General features: G+C 34.5%; 1 protein-coding gene across 1 annotated transcript in view; it reads left to right on the top strand.

The window, feature by feature from the left end:
* The window catches only part of ATF2 (activating transcription factor 2), a 49,001-nt gene that overhangs the window by 19,479 nt on the left and 11,010 nt on the right, over positions 1–18,512 (top strand). The window contains 5 exon segments of the mRNA XM_009278595.1: positions 1,094–1,272; positions 1,597–1,711; positions 1,890–1,976; positions 11,307–11,456; positions 13,879–14,085. Of these exon segments, the coding sequence (XP_009276870.1) occupies positions 1,094–1,272; positions 1,597–1,711; positions 1,890–1,976; positions 11,307–11,456; positions 13,879–14,085 (738 nt within the window).

The raw sequence follows: 18,512 nt of genomic DNA, 5'->3' as shown, positions 1-18,512 counted from the left end.
GAAGTGCTCAAGAGGAGCACACACATTTTGCAATGGATGTATAAAAAGGAAAACAATCAGTAAGACAGCTAAGACCTTATTACTTAAAGCTTTGTGGATGAATTTTAAAAACTTAAGCTTAATTCAGAGCAAATGGTAATCAATGTAGCCTATATGACACAGGTATGAGATGTTCTCTTTGAATTACGGTTTAACAGTGGAGCAACTAAAGTCTGCTGGTCTTAAGAGTGTAGTTTTACGTGCCATTGATTGCAGTAGCTAGTATCAGAAGAATAAATAACTTGGAAAAATCCTGTCTGAAGGTAAATCTGAAGTCTGACAATATCAAGGGTTTTCTGAGAAGGAAGGCATTGGTTACCATAAGGCATTTCTGGGTTTTGAAACAGCAGATGCAGGTACTACATTTTAATTGATAATGTACTTTACCTGATTGCTAAGCTAAGAACTATAGTCAATTCTGTCTACTATTTACTTGCAACTAAGAAAATTTAATTTCTGTGCTCAAATCATTGCTTCTGCATCAGGATACGCATATATTTTGCAAAGCTATGAATGTAACACTCCGATTTTTATCTTAGTAGCACTCTAGTTAAGAGAAGTACATGGGTAAGGGATAAAGGCTTAAAAAAAAACCACTTTTTTTTTTTTCCTTTTTACTGAACCATAAAATTCTTTTCTCTTGTTTAAATCCCAAACAATGGACTGAAACCAAAATGTACATAAGGCCACCATAAAATGTTTTCCTTATTTAGAGTGTGGGTCGACATGATGGTGGTGATAGCACCGTGGGTTTCTTGGCAAAAAAACTTAATACCTGATCAAAACTGAATTACAAGTAATACTAGCCTTAGCATAAATTGAGGCAGGGTTTGTCATAAAACTAAAATCACTGTCGTTGAAACAATTTCACTTTGATGGTTTAAATGATTCATCCAAAGGGGGTTTTTTGAATGTTTTTAATTGTATAACTGATTCTACTTGCATAATGTTATAGAAATTCTGATCTGTTTCATCAAACTGTGTTCATTTGACAGTCAGAATTAACGGTCTATAATTGTATTTTACAAACTGATTAAAGTTTGTTTTTCCTCAGGAAGTGTCACTGCAGCAGACCGCACAGCCTACATCAACAATAGTTCGTCCAGCATCGCTACAGGTTCCTAATGTACTACTTACGAGTTCTGACTCAAGTGTTATTATTCAGCAGGCAATACCATCACCAACGTCAAGTACTGTTATTACCCAGGCTCCATCCTCTAACAGACCAATAGTGTAAGTTACATAAATCTTAGTAAAATGTTTTCTTACGGAATTTGAAAATATTTTGTCTTGTTTATTTTCAGTTACTGCTTCTGCAGTTAACGTACAAATTTGAGATGCTTTGGTGTAATGTGGTGCTTTACTACATATGAAACATACAACTTTCACTACATGTGAAATATAATTCCATGTTCTCCACATCACTAAGTTCATTTTTTTGATCTCCAAATAAATATTACATTTCAACTGTAAACAAACAAACCAATTTAAAATAATATGTAAACTTGTTCTCTTCTCTGGATAAGTTTTCTTTTATATAGTTCATTCCTTTTTCAGTCCAGTTCCAGGTCCTTTTCCTCTGCTGTTACATCTTCCTAATGGACAAACCATGCCTGTTGCTATTCCTGCATCTATCACAAATTCTAATGTGCATGTCCCTGCTGCAGTTCCAGTAAGTAAGCATGATGCTATATTAATTTGAAAGTGGAGCAGATTTGCATAAGTGCAGCATAGAACTTAGTTTTAAGCAGCTTGATAGCTGTTTTGGCTTCAGAGGGTAGTGCTGTCATATGCTCTCTATTATGATAACATACTCAGGTTTTCTTCATTTTTATACTTTATCTGGTCAGCTTGTTAGACCTGTCACCATGGTGCCTAGTATCCCAGGAATCCCAGGGCCTTCCTCCCCACAGCCAGTGCAGTCTGAGGCTAAATTGGTAAGTGAAAAACTCCATTATTCCTCAAGAAGAATAACTTGAGAAAATTAATTAAATTCTATTGCTTTTTAAAACAGCTTTAGTTTTCTTTTGTTAGTCTAAATTCTGCAAGTACAAATTTAATAAAAACAGAAAAATAACAGCTGCATTTATTTTACAGTTATTTCAAATTCCAGACTATGTTAGTTCTGTTATTAATGGTCATTTTGATCTTATTTTCAATCATTCTTTTAAATGAACTAGTTTTTTAACTGAACTCCTTCTTGCTCCTCGTATTGGAGGATAGGAAATGTTAGGTGCAAGAAAGACAAGATTAGTAGCATGTTACCAGTGAACATCACCTTTAGAGAAGCAGAATACGTTGCCTCCCAAAGGATATGATATTTCTTAAAAAAACTAGGAAAAGAGAAAGGTTTTTTTAACAAATGTTTTCAGGATCTCTACTGAATATAGTCCATTTAGCAAGAGTTTTGTAATTAGATATGTATTACTGACATACTTAGGAAATTGTTTTGTGTGGAGGTTGTTTCTGTTGTGTCGGGGCAGTTTTTGGCGTTTGGGGATTATTTGGGAAAACGATGAGTAAAACAAGCAGAAGAAAGTTTATTCTGTTTTTTTTTAAATATTAGTGATCCAGTTATGGCGGTAGTTTGAATTAATCAATTTCTTGAAAAATTTTCTGCAATATTAGGTAGTTGCTTCTCTGTTTTTGCTGTGTGTGTTTGTTCCAACTGTTCTAAAGCAATACAAAATCTATTAGTAAACAATAATTAAACCTATTTATGTATTTACAAGATGCCTCTGTAAACAGTATCTGTCTTGTGAAGTAGTGTTCCTCTTCTGACTCTTACTTTGTGCTAAAAAAGATAAATGCTTAGATAAATGCATAGATGCTGCTAGATAAAATATATTTTTGTACATCAATACTGATAAATGGGAGGATGCCCTTAACATCCTTTGATATCTCATTTCTCTCAACCTAAACCTGTGGGCTTTCTTTCCTTACCCATTTTCTCTCCTCAAACCACAATATGAAAAACAGTGAGTCTGGGAACACTAATTATTCTGCTCTCTGGAGTAATGGGATTCCAGTATAGTGGGCACACTAGACCACATTCACCGAATACTGAAACTATTGTGGAGAGCGGGTCACCAGTGTACTGACTTTTCCTAATGCTGTCAGGTCTTCCTTCATTTTCCTCCTCTGTTGAACACGACAACTTCTAAAATAGTGTAGAGAAGGACAGAAAGGAAGAAGGTCTGTTTCTGTGCATCCTTGTCCCCCTAGGAATGGGAAAAGGAATCTTTTAATACCTGAGGAAATATTTAAATGTAACCAGCTCTGATGAGGTGAATTTATCTTAAATCCAGGAGAGAAGAATGTAAGAAAGTGAAAACAAGAACTATTTTCTCAGAAATTGCACGTTCCTTAGAGTCAGGAGATTCATGCACTGAATTCTGCTTTGTGAAATCCAGGAGGAATTGGTTCCAAATCACTTTTTTATATGGACAAGAAATTAGTTTTTTAAGCATATTACTGAGTGATTTGCTCTTGCAAAGCTTTAAAGGGGGGAAGGAAATACATGTATGTGGTGAAGACTTTGATCTCGCGTTGGAAGAAGCAATCGCTCAGATGCAAAGAAAAACAAAGATCATTAGACTTAAAATTTAACAGTCTCATTAGTCTTCTCGTTAGAATTTAGCTAATATATGCACTTCAGTGATTGCTTATCTTTTTTTTTAAGTGAGACTGTAAAAAGGGTATTTGCAGTATTTCTTCTTTCTTGTCGCTTAATATAAAGCATGAGCAGAATTCAAGAATATCAGAATTATGTATATTTCTTATGCTCATTTACTTTTATATAGTGCCTATTCACAAAAATAAAAAACTTAATTTCTTATCACTCCTAAAGTAAAAGCAATTTAATGAGAAACTTAATGTTTATGTAGAAAAGCTTCCAACAGGAAGACTAACTCGCTATGCCATGTGATGCATTGTTGGCAGATATGTGATCGTTTATTAACTGTAAAGTTCCATTTAATTTTTAAAACTTAAGTCTTTGTGACACCAAATCCTTTCTTTTTCATGTATCTCTTGAAAATAATTTTGCTTGCTACGTACTGAACTCTGCAAAGGTATGGTAATCAGGTTTATTTTTCACTTGTGTTCCTGGTTAAGCCAACAGAAGACTTAATATTTAGTTTTACAGCTACTTGTTTGCTTTTTATTTCATTAATAGTTCACATTTAAAGTTGAAATATAAGCTATTACACTGAATTAAATTTAATAACTGAACAGTGTATGTTTCATCTATTAACAGTATACTGCAATTTGTGGATTTACTGGTATGTTTAAGTTAGCAGAACACTGGGAACACTTCCTGTGTCCTTTTGCCTGCCATAGCCACATTTCTGCTTCATGTTGGGGTGAAGTCTATCTATAGTTGCTTTATTTTATTTATTTATTATTTGGAGAATTTTTTTGTTGTTCTTTATAGACAGACCTTGCAGTCTTACGGATTTTTGCGTATTGCATTATAAAATGTAGAAGTAGAATATGTAGCAAATATAAAAAAAATGCTCGAATAGTTTCTTAACATTGCAGCTATTCCTCAGGCATTAAAGTAAGTTTGGTAGTGTATGTGATGCACAATTTGGAAAGGTAACGTGTTTTTTCATATCTCCAAAGGCTTTTGTCATATATGCATTTGGCCATCGTTGTTTGAATCTTTCTTTTATTCAAAGACCCTACTTTCCCAATACGGTATTCTGCATTTTCTACTATCATATGTATGACATTACTATTTCAAGGTATTCTTCATCGACACAGATCTGCCTACTTCAGAGATTGACTAAAATTCTTGAAGAACTGTTTGCAGTAACTTTGTCACTCTAAGATGCAATATCCCCAAATTGCTGAATTGTTACCAGGTATAGATCTGTCCTGTGTAGAAAGCACAACTCCTTACGTTTTGTGTGAAATACCTGGCGCAAACCAAGGCAGGAACCAGGCGCTTCCCTTTGTTTGTGCTTTGCGCCTTTCTTTACAGACGCTATTTCTGCAGTTCATTTCTTGCATGATGTTTCAAGGAACTAACGTATTTTAGAGCTTTGTAATAAGAAAAGCACTTTGTGCTCTGATTTCATTCCTCATCTCAATCATTTATTTTTCTCTTACCTGTTTACAAAAGGCTACTGTTGTGTAGACTTCCTTTTTTTTTTTTTAAGTGAAGATGAGAACTAATTTGATAAAAATCAAATTAGAGATTGTAGTGCCATTATTTCCTAATGCTAGGGAATTTAATTATTTAAATATGGATTTGGGGAACTTAATTTCGATATTTTTATTAATGTGAAAACAACACACTTCTATTTTGATCAATGCCTGTTGTTTCCTTATGAGTTGCATATACCAAATTGTACATAGAGCATCATATATTTCTTTATATAAAATCATGAATGAACTTTAGTAAAACAAACTGACATTTTGATTTCTGGAAGCTAAAGCTTAAAATAACTGGCTGAAGACATCTTTGGAAATGGGCATAGGATGCCTTCCTATTACACAATTAAAATTTTTCTGCAGCTATCCTAGAAGTCTTAAAACCCTTTAAAGATAAGGGAACTAATATAGTTGCTGGTTATTTTTTTCCCCCACTATGGACAGCTTTTGGAGACTTTTAGTTTGTAAATGGGCTCTCCTAATGACATTTGAAAGTGTTTTTAGATTAGAGTGTCCAAGCTTAATGCATAATAATCAGAACTGTGTATTTATTTCTATGTTTGATAAAGTTTTCAGTCTGAAGTGTCAAAACTCCTTCAGCATGGCAGTTTTGGTTATTCACGTGAAGTGAGTTACTGAGATGTCACTTCTAGAACTCGGTTCTTTGCTGAAATGCTCTTTTCTCTGGTTACCGTTTAAGTTGCCTGACACTAAATGATCACGGGAATTCCATAGAGGGACAGGTGCATGTGAGAACAGGTTCACTGAGTGAAATAGCAGATAGAAAAATGTATACCAACTGCAAGGAATAATGACTGGGAGGAAAACAAAAAAAAAAAGAAAAATGAAATAAAAGCTGTGAGAGACAAAAATTAAACAATTGGCTATGCAGTGAGCCAAATCCTTATGATTGGTGACATTATTGCAAGAGGCTCTCAACTGAAACAGCTAAAATTTAGTGGAAGAGTGTGTTAAGCACAATCATATGTGTCTACTTCAGCACTGAAACATATACAGTGCTGTATGTGTTTCAGTGCTACGGGATAATTATGTGAAATTAGATTACATTTTAATTTTATTGTCCAATAATGAAGTTATTGTAGTGAACATAGCTGCTCCATTCACACCTGTGAAAGGCACTGTTACTATAGTTTTGAACATTCTTGGATCCTTTTTCTCCTGTTGCTTGTAGAACTGAAGTGAAATATGACTAGAGATTTTATTCAGACACAAGCTGTCTTTTACTGCTATTCTTTAAAAAATATCCCTGTATCTTGTACTGAGAATGACATTCAGCAGGAGTGAAAATTAGTTTCAGATTTCTGTGGCACACTTAATATAAATTGTTAGTTTTTCTGATGTGACTCCATATTTGTTGTTATGCTAAAGAAACTAACTTCCACATACTTAAGTAAAATCAAATGTATAAGTCAGTTTTGTGGTAATGTAGAGAGGCTTAGAAGTAGATGTAATAGCTGTGTTTAAAAAACCAAAACAAAACAAAAATACTTCCTTACAAAGATAAGGATGCATGATTCTAAATATTACAGAATTGCTTCTGATCTCTTTGTGAGAAGATCTGTAATAGTATGCTTTCCGTATATGAAATGCGAGCCATGAGCTACTCCTAGCTGTAAAGCACCCTTTTTTTGCGTGTACAGCTTGTGGATGCAAACTTAATGTTCAGACCCTTCTGCATGGATTGCAGAAGTTTCTGAAGAACTTAAAAATTGCTTTAACACTGAATGTTTCCCTCCGTCTCCTCCTACCCATATAAAACCTTTTGTCACAATCTGAGAAATACCTTGCACACAGTGGGCGACCAGTAGGCTTTCTGCAGGAGGCTTCTACTGAGAAGTGACAGAGGGCAGCTTGGCAAATGTTCAGAAACCGACATTAACTTGCTGGAGCCCGGCATGGGACCTTGTGTTCAGCAGAATTCTTCTGACCTGTCTCTCTGCATGCCGAGCTAATCAGCAAACACCTAATGAGCCTACTCTAAAGAAACAGACCCTCTCACAACCTACTTCATTTTCATATGTTCTCTAGGGGTGGAGAGACAAGACTTCATAAGGACTGATGATGCTGCAAAGACCACAATAATGATAATTAACTTGCTGAATTTAGAAGATTATGCTGTTAATTAGTTGCAAAATAAAGATAAGTAATAGAGCAGCAGATGGTAGGATAACACCCAGGAGAAGGAGGGTTATTACTCTGATGAGCTTTTGTGGCAGATATGAAATATGGATCTGAGTTTTTCGCAAATTGTTTCTGGAGAATATTATCTTTTCTGTGAGCTCTTGATGGAATGATCTAGTCCTACCAAATTTTTACAGATGTGGTGAGGATTTGTTTTCACGGATATATGTGAACAATAAAACCTTGCTAATAAAGACTTTAAAAGCTATTAAGCTATTTGAAAATACCACTTTTAGTTTGCCTCTAATAACCAAATAATATCAAACAAACCTTGGTTGTCATCAGGTTTCCCCACATAATAATGCTTATATACATTTATTCTAATACTTGTTTCAATATACTTCATTTTTAAAACTGAGATTCTCATTGTATTTGGGGTAACTGTCTCACTACTCACAGGAAGTATGACATACATACAGTATTTTACTCCAGCATTGCCTTCTAAAATATGAAACCTTTTAAATACATGAGCTGGATATCTCCTTGTGAAAATCTGTAGATATTCCTCAGATTTTCATTATATTTCTGCATTTGTGGATAATTTTAATCATAATTATTTTAATTTCAACTTTTAAACTCTGTAATATAAAACTAAAAACAATTATTTTCTGTTTCCACAGTACATTACATTTAACAATGTAATTTTCAAAAGGAGTTTGTTTATGTATAAATTTACAAAATTATGTTTAAATGTTAGCATTACAATAGGGAAAGTTAGTCCTACTTTTTAAATGTTAGCATTACAATAGGGAAAGTTAAGTCCTACTTTGACTGTTTGCACATCTATTGTGCCTGATGATAGATCTTCTATAATGTAGATAGGATTGTGCTATTTCCTTCACTTTCTACTGCCATTTTCAAATTAAATGTAAAATAGCATGAACTTCCTTTCTTTTTAGGTTAACTTTGCAAATTTTTCTTTAACACAGAAATGCAGAAGTAGAAAGAATGGAGCTAGACAATAATAGTTTCTTGCCTTATGTGCACATTAAAAAAACAAACTAAACCTAATTAGTTTTGTTTCATCTCCCAAATCTTCTGAACTTGGGCTCTGTTTCACTAAGAAAATGGATATGCTAGTGAAACTTTTTATTTAAGTAACTGACTTCAAGCAAACACTACAAAGCATTTCTAGGAGTTTATAGACTATTGTTTTGTGGTATTTTTGTGGAGGATGCTTACATCAAGATTTGCTCATGCAATCATGAGCAGAGTAGATTAGACACTCTGGCCATACACCCTACAAACTGTATAAATGTTTATGCTCCACTGCCATGAAAATCAGAAGTTAGCTTGTTATCACATACAACCTCCTAGTATAATGGCTTGAAATAAAAGAGAGCGTACCCTTTAAAACCTCAGCAGAAGTTAAAATAGACACATTGTAACTAATTTATTACAACTAATTTGTCCTGTGACTACTGTCTTGATTTTGACTCCTGAAAGTTTGTCACACCCTGCTAAACAGCAAGTTATGATACAAGAAATACTTCTAAAGTAATTCAGATAACAAATGAAAAGACTGATGTTAATAACTTACGGAAAGAATATCAGATAAATTTGTCATACTAACATTAAATACTCGCTACTTTCTTTAAAAAATATTTTTTAAAAAGTGATTTGGAAATGATGTGTCTCCCTGGTTGTCCTGGTGGTAGCTTAGAAAATTTTACCATTTAATGACCCAGATTAGTCAGAATTTGAAGGCGGGGCAGAGTGGAAATCATCTTATCAACCTTTCAATTGTTGTAATTAGATCATAGAGTTTGGTTTTAGTAATTTTAGTTCAACAATTAGAAAACACTTCGGTCTTTCTCCGCTTGTTTAGCTGGAAACAGGGATTGAAATTTTTTTGTTAGCTTGTTTTTCCAAGGTGAATTAGGAAGGTACAAGTTGATTCTTGAGTTTGTTTTAATGCTGTAAAGGAGTTAAAACAACTACTGAAGGGCTTAGGATTTTCACAGTGCTGTATCTATACTAAGGCGTACAGGCAGTTATCTTAAAAATTTTTGTCATCCTGCCCTAATGCCTGCAGCTATCCTAAATTCTTTTTGTTAGAGCTGAGCACTGGGGAAATCGCTATGAATTTGTCTTGTGTACTTTTCTGAAAGCACCTTCTTCATTCCGGGAAACTTAAAGTTGATACAAAAATGAGGTGGGGAACAGAACTTTGCTAACGCTGAATTTTTATGTACACTTTAATGGTCCCTATTTGGGGTAACGTGTGCTGTTACATTCAATCTAGAGCAGTCACTACGGAAGAGACTTACTACAGGAGTCACTGGCTAAATATTCCGTAAAAGCAAGCCAGCAGAGGAGTGTTGGAGTTTCTCAGTTCTCTTTGTAGCCCTCAAATGGGCTATCTGCTGGTGGTGGTTAGATGCTACAGCCAACTATATGGATTTGATAGTTGATGTAACTTGCCATATTGCAGACCTGAAGATTTTTTGCAGTTCTGATGGAGGTAATCTGCAGTCTGTTGTTCCAATTGTAAAATAGGATCCAGGAAAGCCTATCACCATGCAAGGTAGGAGAGAGCTGTCCCTATATTCCAATGACTTAATTATTGAGAGACATTGGATACTATAGTTTATAGAGAATATCTACATACTTAGATGCGAAGTCTTCTGCGTATTTTGAGCTGGCCAAATGCAGCCTAGCTCCAGCGTTTTTAAGACATTCTATTTATATTAGTACTTTGGCAATACTTTGTTCGTATTCCAAAATATGATGATACAAGTTATCAGAGTTTTCATAAACTGTCATGTATTAAGTCATTAATCTTTTCTTAAACTTGTATTAGATTCTTTACAAACCCAGTGCTGAGTAGAAAAACATTCTTTAATACCACTTATCTAGTAAGGTAAATTCTTAAGTAACACAGAGAATTTCATGATAAATTACACAATATTAATGAAATTTTAAGAAAGAATCTGGAATTACAAGCAGTTGTATCTACTGAAAGTTAGTATGACCTTTTATCACTTAAGATTAAGAATTTGTTGTAAATAGAATATATTATCTGTTATATTTTTAATAGATTCCACCAAAAGTTGGGTGAAATAGTTTTCAAAAGACATTCAATAAAATGCTTTAAAATACTCTATCAAGTTGTCAGTAACTCTTGAATGTATTACATACAGCTGAAATTCGAAGTTACTGTTCTTCGTAGTGGCTGTGTGCAATAAAGGAAGAACTTCAAACATTTTAGCAATTTTTTAATGTAAAATAGCATGCTGTAACAGTTACCTTGCATATTTCTATATAAATAAAAGCTAATCTTTACAAACAACCTGAAGGTCGTTATTGTTTTGCGCATTACTGAGATGTTTCAGCAAAGACCTTGGCTTTTATATAATAATTACTCATAGGAAGAATTGTAGAGGTGAGTATTTGTAAAGACCGTGAAAAAGTGGAGTCGTAACAAACTGTTTAAAAATGGATAGAGAACACCGGACTTTTTAAAATGGAAAGAAATTTGTGTTCTGTTTTTTACCTATTTTCCCTCATGTGTGGTTGTTTTCTTTCTGATCTGTGCCTTGTGTAATACCAGCCTCAGCAACTGTTTGTTCACAGCCTTCCAGTCATCTCTTTCTGGGCACAGTTCATCACGAAGGAGACTTTCTGTTTACTTCTCCATACAGCTTACCATCCTTCTCTTTCTGAGATCCTATGTAAAGCCTCATTGCTATTGGCATGCTTGCAAGAAATTGTCACCTATTAGTAGGTATATGCCTAGATCACTGTTGAAAGCCTCTAAAAAGAAACAGCTATTTTAGAGTTGGAGCTCCTGTTTCCAAAATGGAAGTAACTACTAATATAAATCATTACTAACTCCTCAAGTTAGCATGATAGAATAGTTCCTTTTTTTTTTCCTTCTTTTTTTTTTTTTTTTCTGCTTGCAGAGATTGAAAGCAGCCTTGACCCAGCAGCACCCTCAGGTAACAAATGGAGATACTGCCAAGGGACATCCAAGTGGGTTGGTTAGGACTCAGTCAGAGGAACCACGACCACAATCACTACAACAACCTGCAACTTCAACAACTGAAACACCGGTATGACAACAGAGTGGACATGTACTTCCTGGCCCCTTCATTGTTCTGCAAAAAACTTTTTTTTTCTTTACTCTTGATTTGTAAAATAGAGGTTAACATGAGCTACAGACTCCTCTTGGAGTCAATCGTTCTGTAGCAGTAAAATGTGTATAGTTCTTACATGTTCTTAAATGCTTCTAAAATGTATTATCCAAGATGATAATTTCAAAATAGGTATTACCTATCTGCTCAAATTTAGAACTAAGTCCTCCTGATTACTGGAGCGCATTAACAGGAAATTCTGTGGTAACTGAAAATTGTACAACTGTTTAATATATATTTGAAAAAAATAAGTGCTTTTATTTTTTATTTATATTGCATGTTTAATATTTTAGATCATAAACACTTAAGAATTTTCTTAACTGCATTGGGCATCATGCTTATGTTAATTTGCTTGAAGGGTCTCTACCGGGCTGCCACAAGAAGAGTCTTAGCTGTGTGATTAAGTGTACTGTGTAATCCCAGGTACTAAAAGGGGGGCTCTGAGTTTAGGAATGGTGTGCTGTCCCTTTGGGAGGATAGATGAGAACAGGGGAATAAAGGACAAGAAGTCGAGTCAAACTGGAAGTGGGAGTACTGCTGGGGGAAAGAGATACTTCTATGGGTGAATCCTGGAGGATTGCTGCTCTTCTCCTTAAAAAAAACTTGTTGGAATGTGTTTTCAAAATGCTTTTAAAAATCTCTAAGAGTATTTTCGGAATTCATACCATAATACCAATTGGAATTCATACCATAATACCAACTTTATAAAAGCTACATACTTGGCCCAGAACCTGAAGGACCTGCATCTGCAGTGAAAGCCCTTAGGTTCTTAGACTGGCCAGTGAAATCAAATAATGTATCAAAACAAGTATCTTTGGAGCAAAAAGAGGAAAAAAGTTACCCATTGTAAAATTACCTCCTTCTTAAGGCTGCTGTTCTCCCATACTACCTTAAGTTTTTTAAAAGAATATTTTCATAGCATTGAATTTTCAAGATGAAAAGCTTGCTGTTTGGTTATTTTGTGGTTACTTTATAATTAGGATTTAAAAAAAAAAAATTGCAAGTGTTTCATTCCTAAAAGGCTGATTTGAGTTCCCAGGGTTTTTTTATTATTGGCTATCCAGAATTTATGCTAAATCGATATGCCAACTGATATGTGTTTGCAGTTTTTAATTTAAAAATAAAACTTTCTTACTGTGTTAGACTGAATGTGCAGGTGCACCGGTGAATATGTTGTGGAGACAGTTATATTCTGTCTGTCCTATCACTTGAAAGGTTTTTAAATCCATTTTATATTGTTATCATAATTCATTAGGTCTTTGCCTAGGGTCTGTATACAGCTATGAAAGGAGTATAATATATAAATTTAAAATACTGAAATATTTTGATCCTGTCATAATATGTGGGTGGATATAAGGGAAATTGGTATGCAGTGGTGGGGAACGCATCAGTAAGTAGGAAATTGCCATCTGGAGATCAGGGATCAGTGAGTATCAGCATTGACAGCATTTGTCAAACAGCTTCTATACATTGGGCATAAACAATTGTGTAGTATTTCAGTTGTGACTAGGTTTGTGGGAAGGGTCAAAAGCAGAAAATTTATTTCCCGCTAAATGTAACTTTTAAAAGCTATTTTGAGTAAAAGAGGTTTTTTTAGAGTTTACCTTTTGTAAATACTTGTGTCATCAGAATTGGTAAAAAAATGTTTGAGAGAGTCCATCTAAAGAAGTACTGCTTCCAGGCTTTATTCCGTTGCCAAATGGAAATGTCATACAAATTTAACTCTTTGAAGTGAGTGGCTTCTTTTAGTGCAATTTTAAACCAAAGCTAGACCCATGATTAAAATGTTACATTAATGTAACATGGTAAGGAGTGTAAATACAGTAAAATATTTTAAAACATAGGTGTCGAGTTAAATGATATAGCTTTCCACAAAAGAAATATGTATAACCTGAATGTATTCAGAAATGTTGTGAATGCTCTTTTCAAGACGTGACGTGTACTTATACTAGTGCTGTAGCATAAGTCATTAATAGTATTATACTGATAACTTTAATACTTTTTACTGTTTTCAGGCATCACCAGCTCAGCCTACACCACAAACCAAATACAGTGAAGTGAGTGGCTTCTTTTAGTGCAATTTTAAACCAAAGCTAGACCCATGATTAAAATGTTACATTAATGTAACATGGTAAGGAGTGTAAATACAGTAAAATATTTTAAAACATAGGTGTTGAGTTAAATGATATAGCTTTCCACAAAAGAAATATGTATAACCTGAATGTATTCAGAAATGTTGTGAATGCTCTTTTCAAGACGTGACGTGTACTTATACTAGTGCTGTAGCATAAGTCATTAATAGTATTATACTGATAACTTTAATACTTTTTACTGTTTTCAGGCATCACCAGCTCAGCCTACACCACAAACACCAAATACAGGTGGTCGGTGAAGAAGAGCTGCCAATGAAGACCCTGATGAGAAAAGAAGAAAGTTCCTGGAGCGAAACCGGGCTGCTGCTTCCAGATGCCGACAGAAACGGAAAGTCTGGGTGCAGTCATTGGAGAAAAAAGCTGAGGACCTGAGCTCGCTAAATGGCCAGTTACAGGTATACTTTTTCTTTCAAGTAAAAATGTGTAGGTTTTTTCAGTTCTTAATCAGTGATCCTGGATCAATGGAACTTAAACTTGGCATGAAACCTGAAATAGAAATGGTTTTGTAACTGGTGGCTCAGGTCAGAATTGAAAATACAGCATTAATTGTATATACCAGTAAAATAAGAATATAAGAGAATACTCGGATTTCAAGATGTGTAAACTTAAGGATTGTCCCTTTTGTCCTTGTCCATTTTAAATAACTTTCAGACTGTGATACTAAACAAGGCTAACAAGAGGTGTTGGAGTAAAGGCTTATTAGCAAAGTAATAGCCTTACCTTAAAAACATCTTGCTCTTAATAATTTGTATCACAGCCTGAGTTATTTAAATAAGATTTGGTTTGATTTCCTTTGGTTCTTTTTAACTTCACTTTTTTTCCTTTAAAGTGAATGTAGTGCTCGTGAAAGGTGCCAGATTGACATCACTGGAAACTGAAGGCCTCTTTTGTCCACAGAACAGGTACAGCACAGGCAGTGGCAGTGCAAATTTCACCACACTGCCCTCCCAGTGTGCGTAAATCCTATAGTGAGGGAAGTATACTGTAAGAGGGTAGTCTAGTGTATGTTGCCAATCATTTTTCCACCTCATCTGAGGTTGTCAGTTGTTGGAAAGTTGTCATGTGGACACACTTTTCCCCCGCAGAACAATCCATGACCCTTTTGTTTAAACTATTAAATGTTAAAGCATACTTTCTTAATGTTTTCCAGCAGCACGTGAGAATTGGCACAAAGTATTGTTTCAAAGTACAAAGTCTAAAAGCTTTATTTTGAGAATTACAGAAAGGAAAAATGATGTCATTTCCTAAATGAAGCATTCATTTAGAAAATGCAGTGGAAAGTATTTTGATATTTTAAAGTTTCACTTCTTGTTCTTTCATCAGAGCTGTTCACTGAGTCAAATTCACAGATCTTTTCCTTCCTGTTAAAGCTCCTCTTTCATGCTGTTTGATAATGTCCCAGCTTGACCAACGGGAAAGTAGGGCATGTTGAGATTACTTTTTATCATGTAATTGAAATTACAGTGTATCATGTTCGTGTCTTTAAAAATAGTCAGCATCCCAGACTGTGAAATGTAAGAAATTCCTACCTAAGCACACATCATGAAATAATTTCCTATGTTCCAAGAATCATGACACTGTGCACCAGCATTAGTTAAATTTCTTGCAAATATATAGTCTTCTCATACCAGTTCACAATCTTTAGACACGTTCCTTTAATGCAGTCACAGTCCTCACTGTAAATCCATTAATTACAAAATGGTTTGTAGCACTATAGTTCAAGTAATCTAAGAAACAAGTGAAGGTAGATCTACAGGAAGAAAAACAGAACAAAAAAGATTTGGCTATATTTCAGTTTTCTTAGTGAAAGTAATTTTTGGTATTATGTGAACTGCCTTTTAACTTACCAATTTTTATAACCAAAAACAACATTAACCAAAAGATTTCCAGATTTCCAAGGGTTAACTCGGTAGTAGTGAATTCAAGAAAAAGAATTTTCTTACAGTCTGCCAAAAGCAAAACCGTTAACTGTGAAGAACAGAATGACTTGTAAAGAAAATTGAATGTCAGAGAAATAATTAAACTGTACTTTATGTGAAAACATTAATCAATCCTATATTTCCATAATAATTCTTCACTTGACAGGCTAACACAGCTGATCAGCATAGTGGGCAGTAATGACCCATGATTACTTACCTTATATTTAATAGTAAATTTAATAAGTTTGGAGTTTTGCCTTAGTACAGTTTTATAGACTGAGTGTTAGGGTTTAGTAGTTCATATTTTGTTTAATATCTAAATGACCTGCTCAGCTGAATTTACTGAGATGTCACGTTTCCAAAAGTAGGTTAATACAAAAATGACTACATTGCATTGCTTCACATAACAATCCTGACTTCCTTCAACGCAGTTAGTAGCTTTCTTGTAATGTCTATGTCAAAGCTTCTAATGTCAGGGTATTTCATACTGGAACTCTTAACAGTACGTACAGATTTTGAAGAGGTTTACTTGGTTGATGTATATTTTGTTCCGTAGTTTTCAGCTTTCTGTAGATTAACTTCCGCCTACTTTCTTCTTTTAAATGTTTGAATGTAATTTCCTTTTCAAGTATTATTTTTCAAATTTTTGCTTAAGGGAAAATTTCCATCTATTACATCACACCAGTAACATACTTAGGTTACATTGGCTGTCTTTATCATAGGCTCTGCTATGTAAGGTTTTTTCATGCTTCCAACCTTTTAAAGTTTATTTACTATTTGATTTTTGTGGACTGTGTTTCCTACTAATATGTTGACTTGTTTATTGATGATAAATTTTATATACCACATTGTGTTGCCTCTGTGCCTTGCACAATACTGCAGGGTATGGTATGCTATATAACATGTTAAGGAAGTATTGATCATGCGTCCCCAGTGGCTGCTCAGTCGTATTGCAGGATCAGATGCCAAAGTTCATTATATGGTCTCTATTTAGTCTCTGTTGCTTTAATAATCTTAGAGGGCAAAGTATTAGTAGAAGAATGGCCTGTCTTCCTCACGAGGTCATTGTAGGTTTTAAAGGATCAGCAATCAGTGGCAGTTCGTACTAATGCTGCAGAAGCTGCTTTAGGAAGGCTAAATTATGAAAGAAATGCCCATAAGTAAAGGTCCTTATCCATACAGGGGTATCTTGTTGAAATTACCCAAAAAGAAATGGGAAGAGCGGTGTTTAACTCTGCTACAGACAATCCCCTATCCCCATAAGTCACATTTACCTGTCTCTGATGATAGTTTTGGTAAATAATACCTCACAAATACTGTCCTACACCTTGCTGAGTAAGGATTAATCTGGTCCCACTTATTACATACGCATTTTGGATCCTGGGAGAAATAGGCAGATACAGAAGAACATATGGTACACTATGTGGTGTATCTTCATAAGAATACAGAAGACAAAGTATCTTTTGAAAACTGGAGTGCAGGTAAAAATAGATATGCTTTCCTCCAGAAACCTGCTTTCTAATGTTAGCACATCTTGAAATGTGGGAACATAAAAACCCTTCTAGACAGCATGTGAGGTATATTTCATGCTTATTTAAAGAAATGTTGATGCCTACACTTGACTTGATATCTCATTAATGAGGAGGACCTTTCCAGTGCAAAAACTCGAAATAATATTTTCTCCATGCCAACGGTTGAAGTGTTTATTCCATGTGTTTCTTCTTGTTAGCCTGTTTTCCATAAAGACCACCACGTTAACATATTTCGAATGAGATGGAAAGACTTGCTATTGTCACATACATGTTAAGAAAACTACAATGTGTATAGGAACTGGTTCTAACAACCCCCTTTTTTACCAGTCAGAAGTGGTTCTTGCTGGTAATATGTAAATAGCAACCATGGATTGCCTTCCTGTGACATTCCACGTACCACGTGTCTAGCAGACGTACTCTATTCTACTTTCAGGAATGATTTGTGCATTGCATAATAGCACTGTTGGGAAACAGTGTTCATGTTATTAACAATGCTAGCTACATATTCAATGAGAATACCTCAACTTTTTTAGTATAGGAATGCTGTTCCATTTTTTCAAATCTGCTTTAATGTAAGGTAATATATTTGCCTTTTCTATTTCTGTTAGCAAAATTCTTAGTATTTGTAATACAACTGACATTAATCTATAAACTGCATTCTCAAAAATTTTTCATAAAAGTTCGTTTTACTTACACTGATAAACCATGATATGTGCTGTTTGTGTATAAAATTCTTCCTTAAAATGTGGGAGAGAAGGTAGAAAATTTCTGAAAACCTTTTCCCGATTTGATCACTTATTTTGCTAACATTCCTTTAAACTAACAGAAGTATGTTTTATATTCTTGGACATAGCTGCTTCTGTAGATTATCAAGAAGTGTCTCAAAACCACATCAGCGCTTTCTTTTTCTCCTCCCAGCTATGTCAATTCTGTGCAGCTGCCTGCTTGGCATCCAGATTTGTGGCTCCTCAGTAAATACCATGGTGAACTAAGAGGAGACTGAGAGCTGGAGGCAGAAGTAGTGTGATTTCTTAACAGCCCAAGATATCAGGACATGTAATGCCAGCTGGTAGAGATTTTGTGGGATTTTTGGTTGGGTTTTTTTCATTACAACCTTTTTTTTGTTTGCAATCGCATTTTTCTTTCCTTAGAAATGTCTGTAAAGTCACATTTTGGCTTTGTTTCAGCTCTTGTTGTTTTAAATATAAAGTTTCTTTAAAGGGATATTTGGCACAATAAAATGATTGAATAGAAAAGTAGTCCTTTAATAATGTAAGAGGATTTTGCAAGTATAAAGGCTTTAAATTTTTGTCTCTTTAAATGGAGAGAGAGGACACAGAGGAGCTTTTCTTTTAAAAATCTGGTATTTTA

Source organism: Aptenodytes forsteri, unplaced genomic scaffold (genome assembly GCF_000699145.1).
Source record: "Aptenodytes forsteri isolate BGI_AS27 unplaced genomic scaffold, ASM69914v1 Scaffold257, whole genome shotgun sequence".
Taxonomy (NCBI): Eukaryota; Metazoa; Chordata; class Aves; order Sphenisciformes; family Spheniscidae; genus Aptenodytes; species Aptenodytes forsteri.
Note: the sequence above shows the minus strand (reverse complement) of the source record. Positions and strands in the feature narration are given on the sequence as shown.